Raw genomic sequence first — 22,969 nt, 5'->3', positions numbered from 1 at the left:
CTTTGCCCATTAGAAACCATTGAAGGGATTAAAAAAGTTTACCCCAAAAAGCTACGATTATTTAGTTTTGAATATTTGGAAATGTGATGATTACATTTTTTCGTGGCTCCCAAGGAAGAGAAATGAAAGCAAATTTGCATTCAGTAAATTAATTTACTTAGTGAAACCCTATAGTAAAGCACCCCCACATAATGCAAATTCAGTAAACTGGTGATTGGCTGTCTTGTAGTAGGTTCACATGATCATTTCATTAACCCACAATAACATGATTCTACTTTTTTTTATGGGATTTTTTATATTCCACTCATATACTATACTTGCCATAATGCTGTATCAAGAAGAGCTGACCAAGAGCTGCACTGGGAAATGGGAAACTTAATCACAATATAGTCTCAAGTACAGGCTGGATGATAATTTGTTGGGAATGCTGTGGAAGTGATGGTTAAATTTGGGTTAGATATGCTCTCCAAGATGCCTTCTACCTCTGTGATCCTGCAGCCCCTCAAAAGAAACTATGTGATAGTTTCATGAATAAAGACAGTGATAATGAACAAATTTATAAATTAGGGTTTATTTATCTTCCATAAAGCTTATGTTTCTTATTAAATCTGGCAGAATTCATCAACTGATAAGAAATTTAACACTATCCAAATGTACTTTCTTTTATTCATGGTTACAAATACTCTTTTTCTTTTTGGTTACAAATACTCTTAAAGCAAAGCTTCAAACCTGAAACTTGTTTGCAGCCTAAGTTAATATTCTAAGCCTACACTTCTGGCTCCCTCCCTCTACCAATTATTTATTATAACAACCTCGGGAAATTGTATGTATTGCTGCTGAAACCTGAGAAGGGTGCTAAGAACGTATATGAATCCTTTAAACTTTTCAGCAGCATATAATGTAAATGAAAGCAGAGGTAAAAGTTTGCCACTCAGTGTGCATGAAAAATGTGCCCCCGACCTGAGCTAGTCTTCCAGGAGTGACATCAACTTAGCGCCCACCCACAGTAAGGATTTAGCCTACTGAATAGAATGAAAGTATGCCTGGAAAGTAAGGAAAGGGACGCTGAAGCTTAGGCTGCAGCAAGACATTCATATAAAGGGAAGTGAGTCAAAGGAAAATTAATAGCTATGTTTTTATTATGGAAACCATGTGATTACTGCTGGGGAATGTATATTCATAAATATAACATGCTATATTCCATTTTAATAAATTCTACACACATTGAAAGAAAAGGAAATGAAAAGACCATTATTTGATATTAAAAGTACTTAAAAATTTCTTTTGACTTTTTTTCCTGTAACAAATTACTTCTCTAGTAACAGAAAAGTCTTAAAAGTTAGTCTCAGCAATAAAACTATAAACATTAAAAATTCCTATGGCAACATTTTCTTTCCTTCTCTCATTCTTTGTAATTCAAGTTACCGATTTTATCAAATATTTTTGAGTTAAATTTATATAAAAAAGCAGACTGCATATATGTATTCCATTTAAAAATGCTGACAAAAATGCCCAAACCAAAATCCCCCAAGGTAAGGTGGCATAAAAGAATTGACAGTATTTATTAGGACAGAAAAACAAAACTTTACCATAATTACTATCACTGGAATTAATAAAAATGAATAATAATAATGTAAATGAATACACACTTTAATAGCATAATAACAGTGATTTGTCATTAAGGTCTTCACGTTCAATAACATTTAACTAACTTTAGAAAGACAATGCCACAACATTGTTTTTAAGCACGACACATTAACCTGAAACTAATGTAACACTGTGTCAACTATATTCAAAATTAAAACACCTACATGTTAGATTATCATTAACACAGTAGATAAGGACAAAGACAGCAAAATTCTCTACTCTTACCACATCATCATACTCATCTCATACATGTTATCTATCAATTTTTAGTTTGGAAGTCAGCTCTCTTATTAATATCAAATTCTACTTTATTGCACAACATCCAGTTCAGCATTTGAACTATCTTTTAAAACTAAATAAAAGCAAAAATCCTTAGGAAAAATGTACTTTTCCTTTTTCAAGAAAAATGAATTTGGGTCTAAGCAGTTGAAAGTTCTGTTCAAATCTACTCTAACAGAGGAACCTGTCAAAACTTTTCTTTAAAAACAAAACCTTTGGGGCGCCTGGGTGGCTCAGTGGGTTGGGCCGCTGCCTTCGGCTCGGGTCATGATCTCAGGGTCCTGGGATCGAGTCCCGCATCGGGCTTTCTGCTCAGCGGGGAGCCTGCTTCCCTCTCTCTCTCTCTGCCTGCCTCTCTGTCTACTGTGATCTCTGTCTGTCAAATAAACAAATAAAATCTTAAAAAAAAAAAAAAAACCTTTAAAAAAATGTGAACACATTTACAAAAGCTTGTCATTTTTACTCAATTCTTCATGAATTTTATTAAACTTATTAAGGAAATAAAATGTGGGAAGATTCAAGAAAATATCTACCATAAAAAGGATAAATATTAACATTAGCCTGGGCCACCAGGGAGGGGTAAAAGCCACCATAGTGTCATTAAAAGTAGGAACCTGTTAGTGGTTTGAGAAAATTATGAAGTCCCCCAACATCAAAAAGAATATCCTGTTTGAAGGCAACGTCTACATCAACAAAAGGATCCCTCTGATATTCTTCTACAGATTTCAATTCTCTCTCCATCAGCATTCTCTCTGACTCTGGAACTGTGAGAACATTCAACTGACAAAAGCCAAACGGGGCATCGATATTACCAATGGTTTACTGAAGCTTCCTTTGCAAATTTCACATTTTCCAATAATTTTTATTATTATACTTCGAAAGGCTAACAATATGCTTTACCTGAAATCTTGCAATGACAGTATTTTCATGAAAAAAGTTGTCTAGTAACATAAATCGCTTCTGAATCAGTTCCACAAACAAGACAAGGACCTAAAACATCCAAACTGTTCACAGACAAGGTCCTGCTGGGGAGCAGGCTTGTGATTTCAATACGGTCTTTTGCGGGATCAGTGCTGAGCCAGGAGCTTATAAGAGACTGGTGAACACCAGCCTGGTTACTAATGCTGTGAGACAAAAAAGTACTATTTCTTCCTCCTGCAAGAAAAAAAGGGGAAAACATCTTTCAAAACTACTATTATGTTAGGAAACATCTGAAATTCTACTGATATTTTAAAAAGGCCAGGATCAAAACTTAATTCTCAGAATATCAGGGTGATGACTCCATTATCACACATCACCATTTTTCACCAAAGACTCATTCAGTGATATTAAATACTCAAATTTCTATGGGATACTATGGGTATCGAATCTGAAGTCTTCAAGTAAGCAGATTCAAGTAAGGTGATTCTTTAATGGAGAGTCTTGGAAATGTAGCACGAAGACCCTAGCTGTGCGAAGTGAGCCAGCTATGGCATTTGTAGTCCTCAGCACTACAGCAATAAGCAGCTGATAGATTTCAAGCTCTAGGATACCAGAATTTACCTTGAGGCAGGAGAATGGAAACATTCTATCATTATTTAATGTTAAAAATCTGAGAATTTCCAATGTGGTATTGAAAACTGTAACAAAACTACACACACAATTATCTTCCTTAAATCCTTTTACCTTGATTAAACAGTGATGATTTTTCAGGTACGTCTGTGGAGGCATCCCAATGCCAGAGGGATCCATCCTCAGAACAAGTAAATAGATGATCTGGGTTGGATGGGTGAAAGTGAACTTCCCACACTAAAAGGTAAGAACCAAGATGCTGAAAACTGTGCAAATGAGTTGAACAAACTTTAAAGCTCTGTCTCTAGGCATCATCTTCCATTAACCTCCATCACATACCTTCAAACCCTAAGTCTGTGATAAAAATCAAAGGCTTCAGAATTAAAGGACAAAATATAATTCTCCAAATGGCTATAACATACAGATAGCATAAAGAAGCCAAGTAAATCTATTTGTGCATTGGGCCAGCAAGTGAATGAAAATAAATGCCAATCATTTGACTTACTACATTTTTTTTTTTTTTAAGATTTTATTTATTTAGTCACAGAGAGAGAGCGAGAGTGAGCACAGGCAGACAGAGTGGCAGGCAGAGTCAGAGGGAGAAGCAGGCTCCCCGTAGAGCAAGGAGCCCGATGTGGGACTCGATCCCAGGACGCCGGGATCATGACCTGAGCCGAAGGCAGCTGCTTAACCAACTGAGCCACCCAGGCGTCCCGACTTACTACATTTTTTAATGAAAGAATATGACAATGGGATAATTCCTAAAATATATATTTTTAAGATTTTACTTATTTGTCAGAGAGAAAGAGAGCACACAAAGCAGGGGAATGGCAGGCAGGAGCAAGGAGTCCGATGCAGACTTAATCCCAAGACTCAGGAATCATGACCTGAGCTGATGCTTAACAGACCCAGGTGTCCCTAAAATATTTTTTTAAATTGGTAAGTTCTCTTATTTTCAATTCCTGTGTTATTAACATGTGAAGGTTAGATGCGCCTGAGTGGCTCAGTTGGATAAGCAAGTGACTTTGGCTCAGGTCATGATCCCAGGGTCTTGGGATCAAACCCTGCTTCTCCTTTTCCCTCTGCCCCTCCCCACTGCTCATATTGTCTCTCTCTCTCTGCTCTCTCTCTCAAATAAATAAAATCTTAAAATATATATATATGAAGTTTATATTACTTGAAAAACAGAGAAGACCATAAAGATAACATACAAGTGAATTTCTAAGCAGCAGTTCAATTTTGCTTCATGCCAGTATTCTGGATACCTCCAGTATATATCACAGAAATAGCAACTGCTCCTAGCAAACTAAAACCTAGAAATGCTCCCAGAATCTGGACTGTTTCAGATGGAGAGCTTTTAAGAAGCCAATCTGGGATTGAGAACCCTGCAAGTACTAAACTTTAAGGGAACTTTGTGTGTCAGTAGACAAACGGGAGCCAATGACTGGCCAGGACGCCTTAGGAGGTTCTCTGCAGCACACAAATCAAACAGGTAGTCTGTGAACAAGGGTTCTGTGATTCTGGGTAAGAACCTTCAAGAGGCAGCATAGAAAGTGCTGGGGACAAAGCATAAAAAGTATTAGAAGGCACATGCTTGCAAGTGGGCAATTTTTATTCTGACATATACCATAATTAAGCATCAAGCCACAAAACATTACAAGGTCATCTTCCTCAGGAGAACGTGTTCTGGGAAAACCCCTATGTAAAATATATTCATACTGTTTCATTTTTAAAAAATGAAGGAAAATAGCCTATAGAACCGTAAGCTGACTGTACAAACCTAGACTCTTAAGTATTTATTTTCAAAGTATAACACAAACGTCTATAATAAAACATTTTATTTCTAGCTAAAAGTCAGAATGAATCAAAACAATGCATTACAATCTGCTACATCTGTATGTATTGCTTAGCAATACAGGCTGGCAGTTAAAAAGGGACACTGGAAGAAGAGATCTGAAAGTTTCTAGTATTACTACCACTGGGTTAGCCAACATCAGATTCTATGAGGACATACATTATTTTTTCTTTTTTCCCCCTGGGTATAGTTATAACTAGAAGAGGCAAAATATTTTTATCCTTTTATTTGCTTCTTAAATATAATCTTAAAAATCATTTATCTTTCCAAGGTAATAACGTGAAACTTAAACCGCGACGTTACAATACTGGCATGTTTCTACTTTTGCACTTTAATTCAAGCAAGGCTTACCATAAACTTAAGTCAGAATTTAAAACTATAATCCAGTCATGATATCAAAGATAATGATAAAATGAAAAATTTTTGTCTGGTCAAAAAATCCCCACCAAAATAAAAAAAAAATGAACAAAAAAGGGGACAAGATCCTATATATAAATACTGCTCTTGTTTTAAAAAAAGAGGTACAATAATAAATTGAGGAACACTAGATTAGTCAATTATTAAAAACAGCCTACATTTACATGGGAATAGGTCATCCTCTTATAGAGAGTATGGCAATATAAATTGGTATTTTTATGTGTAACAGTTTGATAACATGTATGACAGTTTTGTGTTTTGGCTTGCCACTTCTTCTAAAAAATTATCCCAAGAAAATAAGCATATAGGGCGCCTGGGTGGCTCAGCTGGTTAAGCGTCTGCCTTCCCCTCAGGTCATGATCCCAGAGTCCTGGGATCGAGACCTGCATCAGGCTCTCTGCTCAGTGGGGAGTCTCCTTCTCCTCCCTTTGCCTGTTGCTCCCCCTGCTTATGCTTTCTTTCTCGGTGTGTCAAATAAAAAAAATATTTAAATCAAAAAAGGAAAGAAAGAAAGAAAAAGAAAAGAAGCACATAAAGATGAACACATAAGGATAATTACTGTGGTTCTGGATAGAATAATGAAACATGTTGAAAAACTTTTTTTTTTTTTAAAGATTTTTTATTTATTTATCAGAGAGAGAGGGGGAGAGAGCGAGCACAGGCAGACAGAATGGCAGGCAGAGGCAGAGGGAGAAGCAGGCTCCCCGCTGAGCAAGGAGCCCGATGTGGGACTCGATCCCAGGATGCTGGGATCATGACCTGAGCCGAAGGCAGCTGCTTAACCAACTGAACCCACCCAGGCGTCCCACATGTTGAAAAACTTAAGCATCTGGGCCGCATGGGTGGTTCAGTCATTGAGCATCTGCCTTCAGCTCAGGTCATGATCCCAGGGTCCAGGGTGGAGCCCTGCATCAGGCTCCCTGCTCTGTGAGAAGCCTGCCTCTCCCTCTCCCCCTCCCCCTGCTTATGTTCCCTCTCTGGCTGTCTCTATCTCTGTCAAATAAAATCTTAAACACTTAAGTGTCAAATAAAAAGGGATTATTATACGTTTATATAGTTTAGCCAAAAGCTACTATGTAAAATGATCCCTATGTATCATTATAGAAAGCTGCTTACAATATACCACATTACTACCTGACAAAAACTTACGTATTGCCACAACACTTACTTTCAGCTTCATGAGCCTTCAGCAGAGACACAGGCATAGTGCCTTGTCTAACATCCCAAATACTCAGCATTCCGTCCTGGCCACCAGTAGCTACAACATGCTGCTGGTTGGGATGTCTATCAACACAGTGGAGGGGTACTCGGTCACCAGTCCTTTTATGAGAGACAGAAGGACATCAAACATGCTGTGAGTATGATTTATCTTTGCATAATCCATGAAACATGTTTCACTCTAGTAACTAAATGATAACTTTGCGGCTGGAGCAGTGGGCTGAACTTAAATCATGTCAAAAAATTGAGTGTATTAAATATATTTCTAAATATTAGAACTTTGCAATGGAATTAAAGCCAAAGTTATCCCCTCTTCAATTTGGAAACATAAGGAGCATGATAATCTGATGGTAAGATATGCAAACATAATTCCATTTCTTGGCATTTTAAAAACAATATGTACAGCTAAGCAGCATATTCTTTACCTTCACCTTATTTAGTATTTTGTTTATAAAATTACTTTTTCGGTTTGACACATTTTATATTCTTATCAGAGAAGAGAAAACTGCACACACAGAATGGGGATTTTTGCTTAGAAAGAAGTATCCTGGATTGTGTTTTTCATCCAACCACATCTGGAGTGCACTGTACCTACTATCAGTACAATCATTTGCTGAGCAAAAATAAATTCCCCATTAAATAATATAAACGTCAAAAAGAGATAAAGCCTCTGAATCAACAGGACAAATATTTACTGAATGCAGCACAGCAGCAGCAAGCCCAACAAATTGTACTCGCTTTACCAAATTTAATCAGGGATCATTCTTTCCAAATGCAATTAAAATACAATATGGTTTAAAGTCAGTTGCTATAAACAATTGAAAAAATTAATTTTGCATTACCCTAGTGAATTACAAATGACAACTTACAGTGATAATATCTGAGAGGGCTCATTTCCTTGTTTTCTGAAATCCCATATTTTTAACTGCCCAATTGAATTTACTGTAAGAATCTCAGGAGTTCGAAGGAAAGTTACAGCATGGAGTGTACTGCTATCTGCATTGTCTACAAATTAAGAAAACAGTAGTGTGTGTTAGTAAGTCCTGCTTTTCCTTTTGCACAGCCAAGGAAACAGTCAACAAAACCAAAAGAGAACTGACAGAATGGGAGAAGATATTTGCAAATGACATATCAAATAAAGAGCTGGTATCCAAAATCGAGAAAGAACTTAACAAACTCAACACCCAAAGAACAAATAATCCAATCAAGAAAGGGTCGGAAGACTCGGACACTTCTGCAAAGAAGACATCCAAATGGCCAATAGACACATGAAAAAGTGCTCAACATCACTGGCCATCAGGTAAATACAAATCAAAACCACAGTGAGATACCACCTCACAAGAGTCAGAATGGAGAAAAATAACAAGTCAGGAAACGACAGATGTTGGCGAGGATGAGAGGAAAAAGGAACCCTCCTACAGTGTTGGTGCACTCTTGAAAACAGTATGGAGGTTCCTCTAAAAGTTGGAAATAGAGTACCCTACGACCCAGCAATTGCACTACTGGGTATTTACCCTAAAGATACAAATATAGGGATCCAAAGGGGACACGTGCACCCCAATGTTTATAGCAGCAATGTCCACAATAGCCAAACTATGGAAAGAACCTAGATATCCATCAACAGATGAATGGATAAAGATGTGGTGTGTGTGTGTACATATATATATACACACACATACATAACGGAATATCATGCAGCCATCAAAAAACTGAAATCTTGCCATTTGCAACAACGTGAATGGAACTGGAGGGTATTATGCTAAGCGAAATAAGTCAATCAGAGAAAGACAGTTATCATATGATCTCTCTGATATGAGGAATTTGAGGGGCTGGGTGAGGGGTCGTGGGGGTTTAGGGAAGGAAAAAATGAAACAAGGTGGGATCAGGAGGGAGACACACCATAAGAGACTCTTAATCTCAGGAAACAAATTGAGGGTTGCTGGGGGGTTGGGGGAGGTAGGGATAGGGTGGCTGGCTTATGGACACCGGGGAGGGAGGGTATATGCTATGGTGAGCGCTGTGAAATGTGTAAGCCTGATGATTCACAGACCTGTACCCCTGCAGCAAATAATACATTATACATTAAAAAAGAAGTCCTGCTTTTCCACAAAATTCCTAAATTGAATTCCTTCCATCGATTGAAATATTACAGGTGAACTTTTAAATAAGTCAGTTTAATTTCTATAGAAAAATGCACATTAAAATAGACTCTCCTTTGATAGAAAAATATCACTTATAGAACATCTGTTTTCTAGTCAACATAGTTTTCACAAATTTCTCCATAGTTTTCACAAATGGAGAAATTACCCTCCATTGCTGATACAGCTATTCATGTTCCTCTGTATCTAATTTTATATCTCCCACTAGTGCTTAACCCAGAACCTCCAAACCCAATGCTTCCTATAAAGTTCATTCTGAACTTGTATCATTTGGCCAACTCATCTCAAATCTATTCATTTTTGGGGTCACCTGGCTCACTCAGTTGGTAGAGCATGCAACTCTTGATCTCAGGGATGTAAGTTCAAGCCCCATGTTGGGCACAGAGATTACTTAAAAATAAAATCTTAAGGGATGCCTGGGTGGTTCTTCAGTTAAGCATCTGCTTTTGGCTCAGGTCATGATACCAGGGTCCTGAATAAATCCCTGCATCAGGCTCCCTGATCAGTGGGGAGCCTGCTTCTCCCTCTCCCTCTGCCTCTCCCCACTCTGGTGCTTGCTCTCTCCTCTCATGTTCCCTCTCTCTCTCAGATTAATGAGTGGAATCTTAAAAAAAAAAAAAAAAAGTAAGTAAGTAAATAAATAAAATCTTAAAAAAAAAAAATCTCTTCATCTTTAGCCTCATAAACTCTCTTCTCCATGAAGTCCTTCCGGACTGGTATACACTGGTCCTTTCCCTTTTCCTAGAGTGTTTAAGCTTGTACCACATAATTTAACATATACTTCTAGATATTGTTTTGTGACACTCCTCCACACTCCAGGTAATGGTCCTTAACTGTTAAATAAGTGTTCTTCAAAACTATAAATAAATAGAGTAATACCACAAAAAAACTCATTCATGGGCTGAATCCACAGAGGTTCTGATTCAGGAGGTCTAGGGTGGTAGGTTGTTAAAACTACTGTCAGGCAAGTCTGTCTTTAGCACAGTTGAGAACTAACTAGACTAACTCTTCTCAAGCTCAGCAAGGAGTAGATCATCCCCTTGACCGAAAAGTTCCGGTGGCTCCTTAGTGATCCACCTAACAAAATGTGACCTCGGTAGCTATGCATCACTTTTCCCAACCTGGCCCCAATCAATTCTCTTGCTTCATCTGTCACCTTTCCTACCTAAGTATTGTTAAGTATTGATAACTATGCTTTTTGTCCTTCTCTAAGTGGACCTATCCTGCCTCCGTGTTATTCCCTTTGTTTGGTATGCCATCGTTTAGTATTACTTACGGTCTAGAACCTAAATTCAATTAATTGCCACTTGTTCCTCAATTCTTAGAGACTCCCCACAGGCCACAACAAAACAAACAAAAACAATAGTTTCTCCTGTGTAGTCACTCATTCATACTTGCCTTAGCAACATATTGTCTTGTAAAGGGATCCCACTTTATATCTTTTTACATCCTTCAAACACTTAGCATTGGGTTTGCTTAGCACATGGTAGGTGCTCAACTGTTATGGGATAAAAAAGAAGGATGATTTTTCTTACCTATGGTTCTCACTGCCTCCTTGTGATCGGCTCTGAAGAGATTTATCCGACCATCTTCTCCAACGGTGACAATTTCGGGGTTGCTGCACACAACCCCTGTGCATGGTGCATTGCCACAGGAAGGACTGCCCAGACCTGTGTGGTAGTGAGCGGCTGGCCACTGCTGGCTGACTGACAGAGTCTAGGTGTCAGAAATGAGAATAGGATGAATCAAAGCAAAGCCTTAAAAACTAGCACTTTTGCCTGAATAGACTATCCCATACCCCTCTAGAAAAACAGTAACTCTCTCATTTTTCCTTTGTATTTCTAGACACTAAAGCCTAGAAACTACTTCCATCAAAGTTCTGTATACACGGGGCGCCTGAGTGGCTAAGTCAGTTAAGCATCTACCTTCGGCTCAGGTTATGATCCCAGGGTCCTGGGCTCCCTGCTCAGCCGGGAAGTCTGCTTCTCCTTCTCCCTCTCCCCTGGCTAGTGTTCCCTCTCTCACTGTCTCTCTCTCTCTCTGTGTCAAATAAATAAATAAATAAATAAATAAAATATTTTAAAAATATTTTATTTATTTGACACAGAGGGAGAGACAGACAGTGAGAGAGGGAACACAAGCCAGGGGAGAGGGAGAAGGAGAAGCAGACTTCCCGGCTGAGCAGGGAGCCCTGATAACCATGGATCCTGGGACCATGACCCGGGCCCAAGGCAGATGCCCAATGACTAAGCCAACCAGGTGCCCTAATAAATAAAATCTTAAAAAAAAAAAAAAGTTCTGTATACACTGGATTAGATTTTAAAAATGCTACTCAATATCAAACTTATCTCAAAGAAATGGTTTAGGTACCAGACAGTTGTGTGTTCAAAAGCAACTCTAAATTCTTTTTTTTTTTTTAAGATTTTATTTACTTATTTGTGAGAGAGAGTGCAAGAGCACAAGTAGGGGGAGCAGCAAGCAGAGGGAGAAGCAAGCTCCCCGCTGAGCAAGGAGCCTGTTGCGGGACTTGATCCCAGGACCCTGGGAACATGACCTGAGCCAAAGGCAGATGTTTAACCGGGTCACCCAGGAGTGCCTAACAGCAACTCTAAATTTTTAAGGGAATTAGCCTACATCTAAGAAAGAAATCTCTAGGGTTTTCTAACTGAAACCATTAGGAAAAATACTTAAGAAGATCTGGGTCTTATATTTATTAGGCATGCCTATTAGGAAGATGAACTTTACTAGCCTAAAAATCCAAATGAGCACTCTCTTCCAGCAACTTAAAAATGTTACTACAAATGGGGCTATTTTAAAGGACTGCCCTACCACTATGAAGGTCACCACTTGGGCTTTTAATACACAAGAAAGGCATTGATAAAATGTCTTTATAGTGCATCCTTTCTTCTAATTATAACCTAGGTTCTATCCACAGCAGCAAAATGCATCCTTTCTTCTAATTAAAACCTAGGTTCTATCCACAGAAGCAAAGTAGCTGTCCCTGTTGTCTCTCATGATACCTGAGCTAGAAGGTGCTCTTTCTTTGAAAGATCAGAATAGTATCTTGGGAAATTACTTGCCAGAAAACCATATCGATAGCTCTGTACTAACAGAATTGAAGAGGTATCTACTTTCAATAACAGCTTACACAAACCTGGTGCAAGAATTAATCTGCTAAAAGACAGGTAATGCTGTATTTCTCCCCTCCATATTTTGAGTATGAAACTTAACTTGTGTCATTATTATATACAACCTAGATTAGGCCTCCTTAAAAAAATTAAAATATAAATTCAGTTTTTGAGCAAAAAATTCTTTACCTGGTTATTTGGATGGTGAAGGAAAACTGTTACACATCCTGTTGATGAAGCTGCTACTATTCTTTCCTGGTCAAAAAACTAAACAGAAAATTCTTGCTTGTTATAGATTCAGAAATGTTGATTGAGGGGGGCTATTTGTTTGACTCAATTAGTAGTATAACAATTTTAAAATGCAAACAGCCTATAAATGCTAAACAAATAAAATGCGATGATGGATCTGAAAAGTCAAAACCACTACACAAATGAAAAGATTTTCATGAAGAATAAATAACAAAGTTTTCCCCCTCAACTTCTTCACCTATAACTGGTTTAATTTTGGACTATCACCATAGAGGTTTAGAAAATAATCATTCTCAGGGGTAGGCAGTTTTCTATAGAAGAAAATGCAGGGACTCTTAAGTCCTACAGACCAGGATTTGAAAACTTAATTCCATTTCCTCCACTTTACAGGCTTTGAGACATTGGCCAAGTTAAGTTCTTTAAGCCTTGGTTAACCTTTAAAATGGAAGAACTAATCCCCACTTAGGGGGTTGTTATAAGAATTCAAAAAGCAAAACCATGTAAAGTACCTTAGGTATTTGTCCCATAGTGACATAAAACACCTGATTTACAGGACGTGATGAAAATTAGGCTTTTGTAAAGCCCCTCAAATACTGTTTGGCATACAGTAGATGGCCAGCTAATTAAGCAAACAAATAAATCAGGATTTTTAAAAGTCTGATTAAATTCACATCCCCTCCGCCAGTTCTGATTCTGCTATTAAGTGGTTATATAATTAACATTAGCAAACCATAACTACAGAGAACTCAGTTTCCTGTAAACCCTGAATAACAGCAGACAAACTTTAAGGTCCTTTGCACCTCTAAATATTATTACTCTCAGTTTTTTAAAGTTAGCTTGTGGATATTACACAGACTTACCTGTAAATCCATTACATCGCCATGGTGTCTGATATCACACAATAACTGATGGTCTCCTTCAAACCCTCCATCAGAGTCCAAGTTCCCAAAATCTCCAATAGACCACAGTGAAACATAATTTTCCTGTAAAGCAGAAAGTTTCCTCTTGAGATGAAATTTACATCAAACTGTTTAACAGTAAAATCTGTCTTGCCTTCAAGCAACCTTCCTTTTAAAGCATCTCAGATCACTGGAAGGTGACAGTTTAAAACACGAGATTCGAGGTTCAGGCACATCATCGATGGCTCTGAGTTACCGGACAAGAGATCCTAAGACGGGAACTTGGGGACGGAGATGGCGAGAGGAGCCAGAAGGCGAGAGCTCGCGCGCGGACCGCCAGCGGCGCGGTTCCAGGAGAAAGGGGGAAGCAGGAGCTTCTCGCCCAGGAGCGGAGGTACCTCATTGTCCCAAGAGCCCGCAGCGAAGGTATCCGCGGTCTGCAGGCTTCCCGGAGGTACCGGTCGCCAGCGGGTTTTGCTGATTTTCTGAGACACAAACTTAGCATAAATCTCCTCCATTGCAAACCAACTGAGACAGGTACGGCCAGAACACAGCGCGCGCCTCTGAGCCCCGCCCCTTCCCGTGGAGTCCTGATTGGGCCGAACGTTACAAGGCGGACGGTGGCTGCGGAGAGCCAATTCTCGTCCTTCGGTAATGCGGATACCATCAACACCCAAGCGGAAGGAAGTTGGGCCGCCCTTCCTCACCTAAGTGCCTCTGAACAGAGTCCTCAAAGTCAGTATAGGAACACCGAAACGGTGCATTTGTGCAATAATCGTGCAACGTAAGACAAATTTAAGAGCAAAACCAAAACAAAATCAATGCAACAGGAACCACCTAGTAGCTTCACCCATTCAGTTTTGTATCTCAGCACCCATAGAAAATACTAAAAATCCTTAAATTCTTATAGAAGTACGTTCACTACTGTACAAACTCATTCTAAAGCTCTCCCTTTTTCTCTCAAGCAAATACTTTTCTAATTGTTTATTATTATTTGCTTAGTTGTTAATACACAGTCAGAACCTGGAGTTGGAATTCTAAAACTCCAAAACTTACAGTTTTGACATCCACTGCCTAGCTGTGTAAACTTACTCAATTCATTTAAGCATGTAATGAATGAATTTGATACATAATGTCGACAGTTTTAGGAATTAGTGCTCTAGGTTCCTGCTTCTGTGCTTCGAATGACCTACAGTATCCTTTTATTCTTCTCTACTTCTTAGAATCCTGGTCATCCTTCAAGGACTGGTTCCTTCCCCTGTCTTTTCTTGATTACTCCAGCCCATGATGTTGTAAATAAGCATAGCTCTTGACTTTTGGACCAGTTTAGTACTTAAATTTTGCCTTCTGCTGCCTGTTTTCTTTCAAAGCAGATCTCCCCAATTACCATGCAAATCATATTGCATACAAAAGGTATCACTGACTTTAAAAAAAAAATTTTTTTTTAACTCTCCTTTATACTACATTGGTAACTGTGTCTTGGTTGTTCCTTTAAAAGTTAGTCCTAGGGGTGCCTGGGTGGCTCAGTGGATTAAGCCACTGCCTTTGGCTCAGGTCATGATGGGGAGGGCGGGGTTCCTGGGATCGAGTCCTGCTTTGGGCTCTCTGCTCAGGGGGGAGCCTGCTTCCTCCTCTCTCTCTCTGCCTGCCTCTCTGCCTGCTTGTGATCTCCCTCTGTCAAACAAATAAACAAATTCTTAAAAAATAAATAAATAAAAATAAAAGTTAGTCCTAGTTCACACCCACAGCTTATGGAAGCACAACATGTAGATGTGATCTGTCTAATCAGCTTTAGAGGCTTACCAGGCTCTTGTTGAGAGTAGACTCATTTTGTTCTTTTAACTAGAATATTGGAAAATTGCAGAGATTAGATAGAAAACTAGTAGAGGCCCAAATCGACAATTTTATTTCTAATATTAAAGAACACTAAGGTGCTTCCTTAGGGCAGTAAGCAGTGCATTGGTCTCATAAAGAATGCTGCTTTGTTGTTGTTTTTGTTTTAAAGATTTTTATTTATTTGACAGAGAGAAAGAGACATTGAGAGAGGAGATGAGGTGGAGGCGGGTGGGGAGAAGCAGGCTTCCCCCAGAGCAGGGAGCCCAGTGTGGGTCTCCATCCCAGGGCCCTGGGATCATGAACTGAGCCGAAGGCAGACGATTAATGACGGAGCCACCCAGGCGCCCCAAGAGCACTGTTTTTAATGTGGTTTCCTTTGTCACAGAATCCCAGAAAACAGGTATGTACAAGTATATCTTTGGAGTTTTTAGGCTGAGTGTTTCATTTGACAAAATCTGATGAGAACTGGAATTTGAAAATCATTGCTCATGCAGTAGCCTAGAGGTCTTGACGTTGCTTTGTTCTTGAAAGTTTATTGGACTAAATGATAACTGGATTCTGTCATTCTCAATTCTGATTAGGAGGCAGCAAGTTGGATGTGACGGGCAATGTTCCCAGTCAGCTTCCCGAACGAACTGTCTTGCAGGGCTGATAGCGATAAAGCTGTGTCCAGTCTAACGGTGGAATTTGTGGGGATTAATTAGCTGAAAATGCACACTATTGGGAGAAAAGAACATTTTCCATTAGATACTGTGGTAATTTTAGCCGATTGCACTGTTTGCAGGAGCAAAGCATTCCCACGCTCCACCCCTTCCCCCAGCCTTGTTATTATGGTGTTCTTCCACTCTTCGAGTGTGTGCTTTAGAGTTGAGAACAAACCAGGGTCGCAAAGTTTCTGCTAGCCAAACACTGATGCACTTGTCACAAAGCCAGAGACTCAGTGCTCGGGTGAAAGAGGGCCTTTGCCCTCGAGTTCCATTATGATTATTCAGGCTCCACCACACGGAGCTCTTACTTTAACGGACCTAAATATTAGACAACTGGGTTGGGTGAGGAGTACGGAGGAAGCCCACCGTCTAACAATCTGGACAGCTATAGGAGCAGACCCGTTGCTCGCAACAGCTGACTCGGCTGCGACTACGGAGTTACCGGCAGCGGCGTAACCAGATCAGGCATACGCGGCGTCACGAACCGGTCCCACCGTCGTGCCACGGCGCTCGGTAACCAAGGCCGCAGTCAGGCACGCGACCGACTGCGCCGGGGTCCGCCCCGCCTGGCCGCAGGGCGAACTCAGCAAGTTGGCGGGGGTGCGCATCCCGAGGCCTCAGAGAGGGGGCACGCACTGGCGGCTGCGGCGGCGGCGGCGGCGGCGGCGCTGACTCAGCCCGGGCTCCCAGCCGGCCCGCAGCAGCCGCAACAGCCACAAGCGCAGGCGGCGGGGCACGCGGCCACTTCTGCCCGCGGCCCCACCCCGCCGCACCCGAGGCCGCACAGCGTCACAGAGCGCATGCGTGCCGCGGGGGATGCCGGGAGCGCGCAGTGGCGGCACCGGCGGCGACAGCAGTCACAGCGGAGACTACAGCGGGGACGCGAGCGGGGCGGTGACCGTGTGGGAGGTGGTCTCACTCTTGGGGAAGCTGCTGGGTACCGTCGCCGCGCTGAAGGTGGTTCTGTACCTGCTCCGGGTGTGCTTAGCGATGGCCTGGAAATCCGGCGGCGCCAGCCACTCGGAGCTAATCCACAATCTCCGCAGTAAGTGCCACCCCCGCCCAATGTGGGGCAACTGGGCCAGGCGAGGCCTGTACTGGGTCCCCCTGGGCGGTCAGGAACGCTCTGTCTACGCCCCCGCGCCGTGCCGGCTGGAGGATACGGTGCAGTGTTGCACCAGCAGTGTCGAGCGGCGTGCCGTTGCTATCGCCTCCCCCGGGGACCTGTCACTCATTGGCGACGTGAACTGGAAGAGTAGAGAAAGAGCCACGGGCCGCTCTTGGTGGGGCAGGGGCAAGCGTCCCCCCACGGGTCTGGGGGAGCGGTTGCGACACAGGTGGTGGGGCTGTCACTCGAGTTCGCCGCCTGCTCGTTCGGGTCTGGCGGGCGAGGGGCGTGCCCTCCGGGTGGGGAGATGTTGGCCTAGCGTAGGGGCTGGGCTGGGTCGGAGGGGACTCCACCTTCGACCCCCGCGTGGTCTCGCCTTCCTCCTCCTTCACCCGCCTCACTGTAAGCTTTCTCTCCTTCCTATACAGCCTCCCCCGCCCTCCATTTTTTCCTCTGGAGGGAGATGCTGCCGTCTGATACAGGCGAGGGGAGGGAGGGAAAGATGAGAGTATTGTCATTGCGGATGCTGGGAGAAATTTCTGGGGCGGCTGTCCAGTGGAAATCTTCGTGGGGGGCGGAGGGAGAAATAATCAGAGGATGCTGTTCCTGAGAGACTTGTGTTTCAGGAGCTGCTAGAGGTCCTCGATCCAGCAAATAATTGTATGTGTGGAACGTTAGGAGTTTATTTCAAGGCAGTTTCTTTACATCATTCTCTTTAGTTATTGTATTCCTTCCTTTTCGATAATTTTGAGGTGAGATGAGTGCTGTGTTACTTACTTTTTTAAAATCGAGGACCGCAGTCTGTAATCCCTTCACTCTAGTCAGAATTTGTATCACTCTGTTTGCCACCAACTTTGTAAATAATCGTATCCTGCCATGTGGTATTTTTAATTGTCATATGTTATTTAGCTTTTCTTGTGTTTGTCGTGTTTCCTAAATCGAATTGCAACTTCCCGGAGGGTTAGGACTTTCGTGTTTTTAATCTTTGGAACTCTCTCAACTTATACTCATTCTTTTTTCATAAATGCAATTAAATATACATTACATGCTTGGATCTGTGCTAGGAATACCAAGATGAGTGACAGAAATAAATATCCTCATTTGGCACGTGGTTAGTACCTAATATTAGACGTTTGACTATTTTTTATTACATTATTTAAACATTTTATAATTGTGTCCTTTGTATTTATTAATGAAGAATGTTTAGAATTCAAAATTCTGTCAAGCCTTGCCAGTCTTCATTTTATGGAAGGACACTTGAGTGGAAGTGGACGTTTATATATGCTGGGGCCGTATTTTTTTTTTTTTTTAATATAGAAGTTGTTTAAGACTTTTTTTTGTTGTTGTTGTTATGTTTAAAGATTTTATTTATTTGACAGAGACACAGTGAGAAAGAAAACACAAGTAGAGGGAGTGGGAGAGGGAGAAGCAGGCTTCCTGAGGAGCAGGGAGCCTGATGTGGGGCCTGCATCCAAAAACCTGGGATCATGACCTTAGGCAAAGGCAGACTCTTAACAGCTGAGCCACCCAGGGACCCCTGAGGCAGTGTTTTTAAGTGTGATTTAGGTTCCCATGGATTACACATAAACTCAATATGTTATAAAAATTTTAACAACATTACTTAAAAATGATCAAGTGCCTACAGTTTTAGTGAACATATCCAAAACATTCACAAATTGCACAAATTGTGACTAAGTAATTTTCCACTGGTAACTTGTCACAGTAGACACTTGGCTATGGCAGAAATTTGTAATCAGGCTCTTAATGACTCTCCTTTTTGGGCCAAACTTTTAGTAAGTCAAGTTAGCTCTTTCCCCAGTGGTTTTATAATCATTTTATTGCATTGCATTTTTCTTAGCTGAAATTTCTTTCTTTTTTTTTTTTTTTAAAGATTTTATTTATTCATTTGACAGAGAGAGATCACAAGTAAGCAGAGAAGCAGGCAGAGAGAGAGGAAGGGAAGCAGGCTCCGTGCTGAGCAGAGAGCCCGATATAGGGCTTAATCCCAGGACCCTGAGATCATGACCTGAGCGGAAGGCAGCGGCTTAACCCACTGAGCCACCCAGGCACCCCTCTTAGCTGAAATTTCTAAGGATGTTTTTCTCTCAGAAAATTTAATGATAACTATTTAACATACATGGATGTTGATACTGCAAATATTTAGTCTCATACTGTAGCTATGATTTATTGCGGGAAATTAGAGTGTTCAAATTGTAAAGCCTCTTGTAACACTTGTACAATGTCAGTTTCAACTTCTTGCTGAATTCTAGCTAATAAGATTTCATTTTTACTTATTAGTTTATTATAAAAGCACTATCTTCTCATGTGAGGGTTTCACAAAATTTTACAATTTCTCCCTTTTCCTGTTATTCCACTGTTGTGTGTTCTTCCTAACTTAAAGGCTTTTAGTTGACTCTTAGAGAAAGATAAAAGTGTGATTATGTTGTTGAATTATTGCACACTATTGTACACCTGAAACTAATATAACACTATACTGTTAACTATACTGGAATTAAAATAAAGAACTTAAAAAAATTTGTTATGTTGGTGTTGAAGTGAAAAAGAATCTACAAATTGGAAGAGGAAGCAAATTACGGTTGTATATATTTTAAAAGAAACAAAGTTCACGATTGTTTTAGTTTTAATATTATAATTTTATTGAAAATATCTATTGAGTTTTCCTTATATAAGATGTCATAATAGAAATTTGGTTATGTATGATTTCATAGCTGATATATCATTTATGGCATATTGTAGAATGAAATGGTATTCTCAGTATTTCATAGCTTATGATGACAACCAATTTTTTTTTTTTGACGACCACTTTTTAAAAAAGATTTTATTGATTTATTTGGTGGTGAGGGACAGAGGGAGATGGAGGAGCAGACTCCCCATTGAGCAGGGAACCTGACATGTGGGACTCAATCCCAGGACCCTGGCTTCATGTTCTGAGCTGAAGGCAGATGTTTAACTGACTAAGCCACCCAGGTGCACCAACAACCACTCATGAGTAACTTAGGAAAGTGGTTTAAAACTTGAACATGCTTCAGAACCTCCTGGATCACCTGGAGAGCTAGTTAAAACAGATTTCTGTGGCTCAAGAATTTGTATTTTTTTAAAATAAATTACTTTATTTATTCTTTTTAAGTAGGCTCCACACCCAGTGCAGGGTTTGAACTTACAACCCTGAGTTCAAGAGTCACATGGTCCACAGACTGAGCCAGCCAGGTGCCCCCGGGAATTTGTATTTTTAACAGGTTCCTAAGTAATGCTGCTGCTGGTCTGGGGACCACTTTGAGAATCACTGACACAGAAACTTGAAACTTCTGAGGTTAAATTCTGCCAGTGTTTCAGCGGAATCAGTTTTATGCTTTAGAATTAAGTTTTAGGGGAAAAAATGTAACAGTCCTGCCCAGTAGAGCTCTGGTCTGTTCAATATGGTAGCCACTAGAGCTACATGTGGCATTCAGCTTTTGAAATGTGGTTAACACAACTGAGGAACTGGATTTTTATTTATTTAACTTAAATAGCCATATGTGGCTAATGGCTACCATCTTAGACAGTGCAGGTCTATAGAAATGAAGAATATAGTTATTTTGTAATTATGGGCTAATGTGCTCTTAAAACAAATTAAAACAACTATGAGCCTGCTTAATCCAGGAAATTGACAATTTCGGTAATGTTTATATTAGAATTTATTTTCTACTTTTATTGGAATAATATCAAGCCATGGTAAAATTAGGAAAAGATGGGGACAGGAGTAGTTGAGGTTGAAAAAGGTGGTCTCCTAGAGCAGGGGTGTCTAAACCTGAGCACTTGTATAAGGTTAACTCTTAACTGATAGACTTCAAATGCTATAGTGGCCACTTAAAACATTTGGTTTGTTTGTTTTACCTATTTTTATTTGTTAGAAAAAATTCAGTCCAGTGTTCTATTTGTATCAGTTATTTTTATTTTGCATCCTTGATTATGTCATTAGCATAGCCCACGATGTTTACAGGATTTGTCAGTCAACTGATATTTAACTATCTTAACTGTCTTCTATATACCAAACTGAACAAAACAAATACTCTCTCGTAGATTCTAATGGGAGCAAACAAGTACAATACTTAGTATGTCCCATGATAAGTCACAAAGTAGAGAAGGAGAATTGGGAGTGTGGGGTCCTAGGTTTGCAGTTGTGGGAGAGAAGGCCTCACTGCGCTGTCACTTGAGCAGAATTGGTGGATGGGAAGAAATTCTAGCTTTGCAGATAGAGCCGGGAGAGAGGCATTCCAAGCAGAGAAAATTGCATGCCCTAGATTTGGATTTGGGGTGTGGGAGAAAGATTGGAGTGAAGGATATGAGAGCAAGGTTTTGGGCCTGGGCAGTTGGAATGATTTGCCATTTTCTGAGTTGGAAACAATGAGTGAGTGAGCAGCAGGGACTTTTGGGTTGTGGGAAGGAGGTGTGGGAGAGCACAAGTTTATTTTTGGGGATGTTGTATTTGAGATGCTTAGAAGACATTTCAGTGGAGACCTTGATTTGGTATTTGAATAAGAATTATAATAATGTGTAGTTTTTGTATTCTTACTTATTTCTGCTAGGAAATTGGAATTATTTTCTTCGCTATTTAGAGTGTCATTCTTAGCATAACTAATGGAAAATAGAATATTCCAGTAGTTTTACCATGTGTGTTCATGGGCCAAATAAACCAGCTAAGAAAATCCTAAGGGATTGTTTTCAGAAATGGGGGCCGCATTTAGAGTCCAGTCCTCCTCATTTTGATTTGTTTCAAGTAAGTCTTATGGGTACATACTAATAGGTAAACTTACAGTACATTGAGTAGAATCTAATTTATATGATTGGAGGGGCTTTAATGCCAGTCTACTTAAATTTAAATCAGTTAAAGTTAAATGAAGTTTAAAATTCAGTTTCTCAGTCACAGTAACCATATTTTAAGAGCTCAGTAGCCACATGAGGCTAGACCTGTTAGTGCAGACATAGAACATTTCCATCATTATAAGTTCTATTGGATAGCACTAGATCTAGCTGGATTGTATTACATTCTATTTCGTGTGGTCTTAAGTCCATTTTGCTGTTCCACATATTTTATTTTAAAGATTTTATTTATTTATTTGACAGAGATCACGAGTAGGTGGAAAGGCAGGCGGGGGGGGGGGGTGGGGGAATCAGGCTTCCTGCTGAGCAGAGAGCCCATTGTGGGGCTAGATCCCAGGATCCTGAGATCATGACCTGAGTGGAAGGCAGAGGCTTAACCCACTGAGCCACCCAGGCGCCCCTCCACATTTTTTTTTTTTATTAGTATTACATTTAGTTTTGGCCAACATGCTTTAAAGAGTAGCAGTGAAAAAAAAAAAAGATTATCAGACAAGGGTGATCAAGATGACCAGATAGAGTCAGCATTTTATACGGTGATTTGATGGGATTGAGGTGGTTTGATTAGCGATGAGGAAGCTTGAGAGAGCAATAGTGTTTAAATATTTTAGAAAAGAAAATGTCCTGACTTGAGGGTCAAACCAGGACAAATGGAAGGCAGATCTTGGCTCATTGTAACGAAGTATTCACAAAGCTATCCTAACAATCAAAGAGTTGGCTTTGAAAAATAATGTTTTCTGTTGCAGAATATGTTGAAGCAAGGAATGGTTGACCATTTTTCTGTAAGGGATATCATAGAAGAGATCTGTCATGAGCTTTAACTGTACATTAAACTCCTAAGGACTGATTTCAGTTGCATCATGGATTCTGTAAAACCAGCTGCAGGGCAACATGCACGCGGGCGCGTGCGCACCCTCATGTATGTTAGGAAGAGAGCGACAGAAGTTAACATTTGGTTACTTATATTTTAGAATTCTGTATAGCATTTTAGTTTGTCAAATGTGAGGAGTCCAGGGAACATCTTCCTTTAAGAAATAG

General features: G+C 40.3%; 3 protein-coding genes and 1 long non-coding RNA gene across 7 annotated transcripts in view; 3 read left to right on the top strand and 1 right to left on the bottom strand.

Annotated features, from left to right (window-relative positions):
• Window positions 1-1,116: 1,116 nt before the first annotated feature.
• Window positions 1,117-14,084, bottom strand: NUP43 (nucleoporin 43). 2 transcript variants are annotated; one of them, XM_082730292.1, is made up of 8 exons: window positions 13,659-14,084; window positions 13,364-13,486; window positions 12,444-12,521; window positions 10,662-10,842; window positions 7,837-7,972; window positions 6,918-7,069; window positions 3,592-3,714; window positions 1,117-3,081 (listed from the first exon to the last, which is right to left on the bottom strand). In XM_082730292.1, the coding sequence occupies exons 1-8, from the start codon at window positions 14,067-14,069 to the stop codon at window positions 2,852-2,854; spliced, it is 1,434 nt and encodes a 477-aa protein (XP_082586418.1). In that variant the 5' UTR covers window positions 14,070-14,084; the 3' UTR covers window positions 1,117-2,851. The 2 variants fall into 2 exon arrangements, with proteins under 2 accessions (XP_082586418.1, XP_082586419.1); XM_082730293.1 differs by having other exon boundaries at window positions 13,801-13,989.
• Window positions 3,622-8,608, top strand: LOC309864638. Its single transcript, XR_014311656.1, has 3 exons — window positions 3,622-3,721; window positions 6,924-7,103; window positions 8,031-8,608. It is a non-coding gene; the product is annotated as an uncharacterized lncRNA (long non-coding RNA).
• A 2,638-nt stretch (window positions 14,085-16,722) lies between the features above and the next one.
• Window positions 16,723-22,969, top strand: part of PCMT1 (protein-L-isoaspartate (D-aspartate) O-methyltransferase) — a 45,175-nt gene continuing 38,928 nt past the window's right edge. For all 3 annotated transcript variants that reach the window (XM_082730296.1, XM_082730295.1, XM_082730297.1), the window contains exon 1: window positions 16,723-16,990. In XM_082730296.1, the coding sequence (XP_082586422.1) occupies window positions 16,762-16,990 (229 nt within the window). In that variant the 5' untranslated portion in view covers window positions 16,723-16,761. The remainder of the gene's footprint in view (window positions 16,991-22,969) is intronic.
• On the top strand, window positions 17,002-22,957 carry LOC309864634 (uncharacterized protein). The gene is made up of 2 exons (XM_082730306.1): window positions 17,002-17,282; window positions 17,482-22,957. The coding sequence occupies exons 1-2, from the start codon at window positions 17,011-17,013 to the stop codon at window positions 17,528-17,530; spliced, it is 321 nt and encodes a 106-aa protein (XP_082586432.1). The 5' UTR covers window positions 17,002-17,010; the 3' UTR covers window positions 17,531-22,957.

Source organism: Mustela nivalis (genome assembly GCF_964662115.1).
Source record: "Mustela nivalis genome assembly, chromosome: 5".
Lineage (NCBI taxonomy): Eukaryota > Metazoa > Chordata > Mammalia > Carnivora > Mustelidae > Mustela > Mustela nivalis.
Note: the sequence above shows the minus strand (reverse complement) of the source record. Positions and strands in the feature narration are given on the sequence as shown.

Excerpts from the sequence above, each read along its gene's own strand:
- NUP43 (XM_082730292.1), bottom strand. The coding sequence starts at position 14,069 with ATGGTATCCGCATTACCGAAGGACGAGAATTGGCTCTCCGCAGCCACC. Across the intron at positions 12,522-13,363 it reads GCGATGTAATGGATTTACAG|TTTTTTGACCAGGAAAGAAT; the intron begins GTAAGTCTGTGT and ends TTTTCTGTTTAG. Across the intron at positions 7,973-10,661 it reads GGAGGCAGTGAGAACCATAG|ACAATGCAGATAGCAGTACA; the intron begins GTAAGAAAAATC and ends CTTAATTTGTAG.
- LOC309864634 (XM_082730306.1), top strand. The coding sequence starts at position 17,011 with ATGTGGGGCAACTGGGCCAGGCGAGGCCTGTACTGGGTCCCCCTGGGC. Across the intron at positions 17,283-17,481 it reads GGGGAGCGGTTGCGACACAG|CCTCCCCCGCCCTCCATTTT; the intron begins GTGGTGGGGCTG and ends CTTCCTATACAG.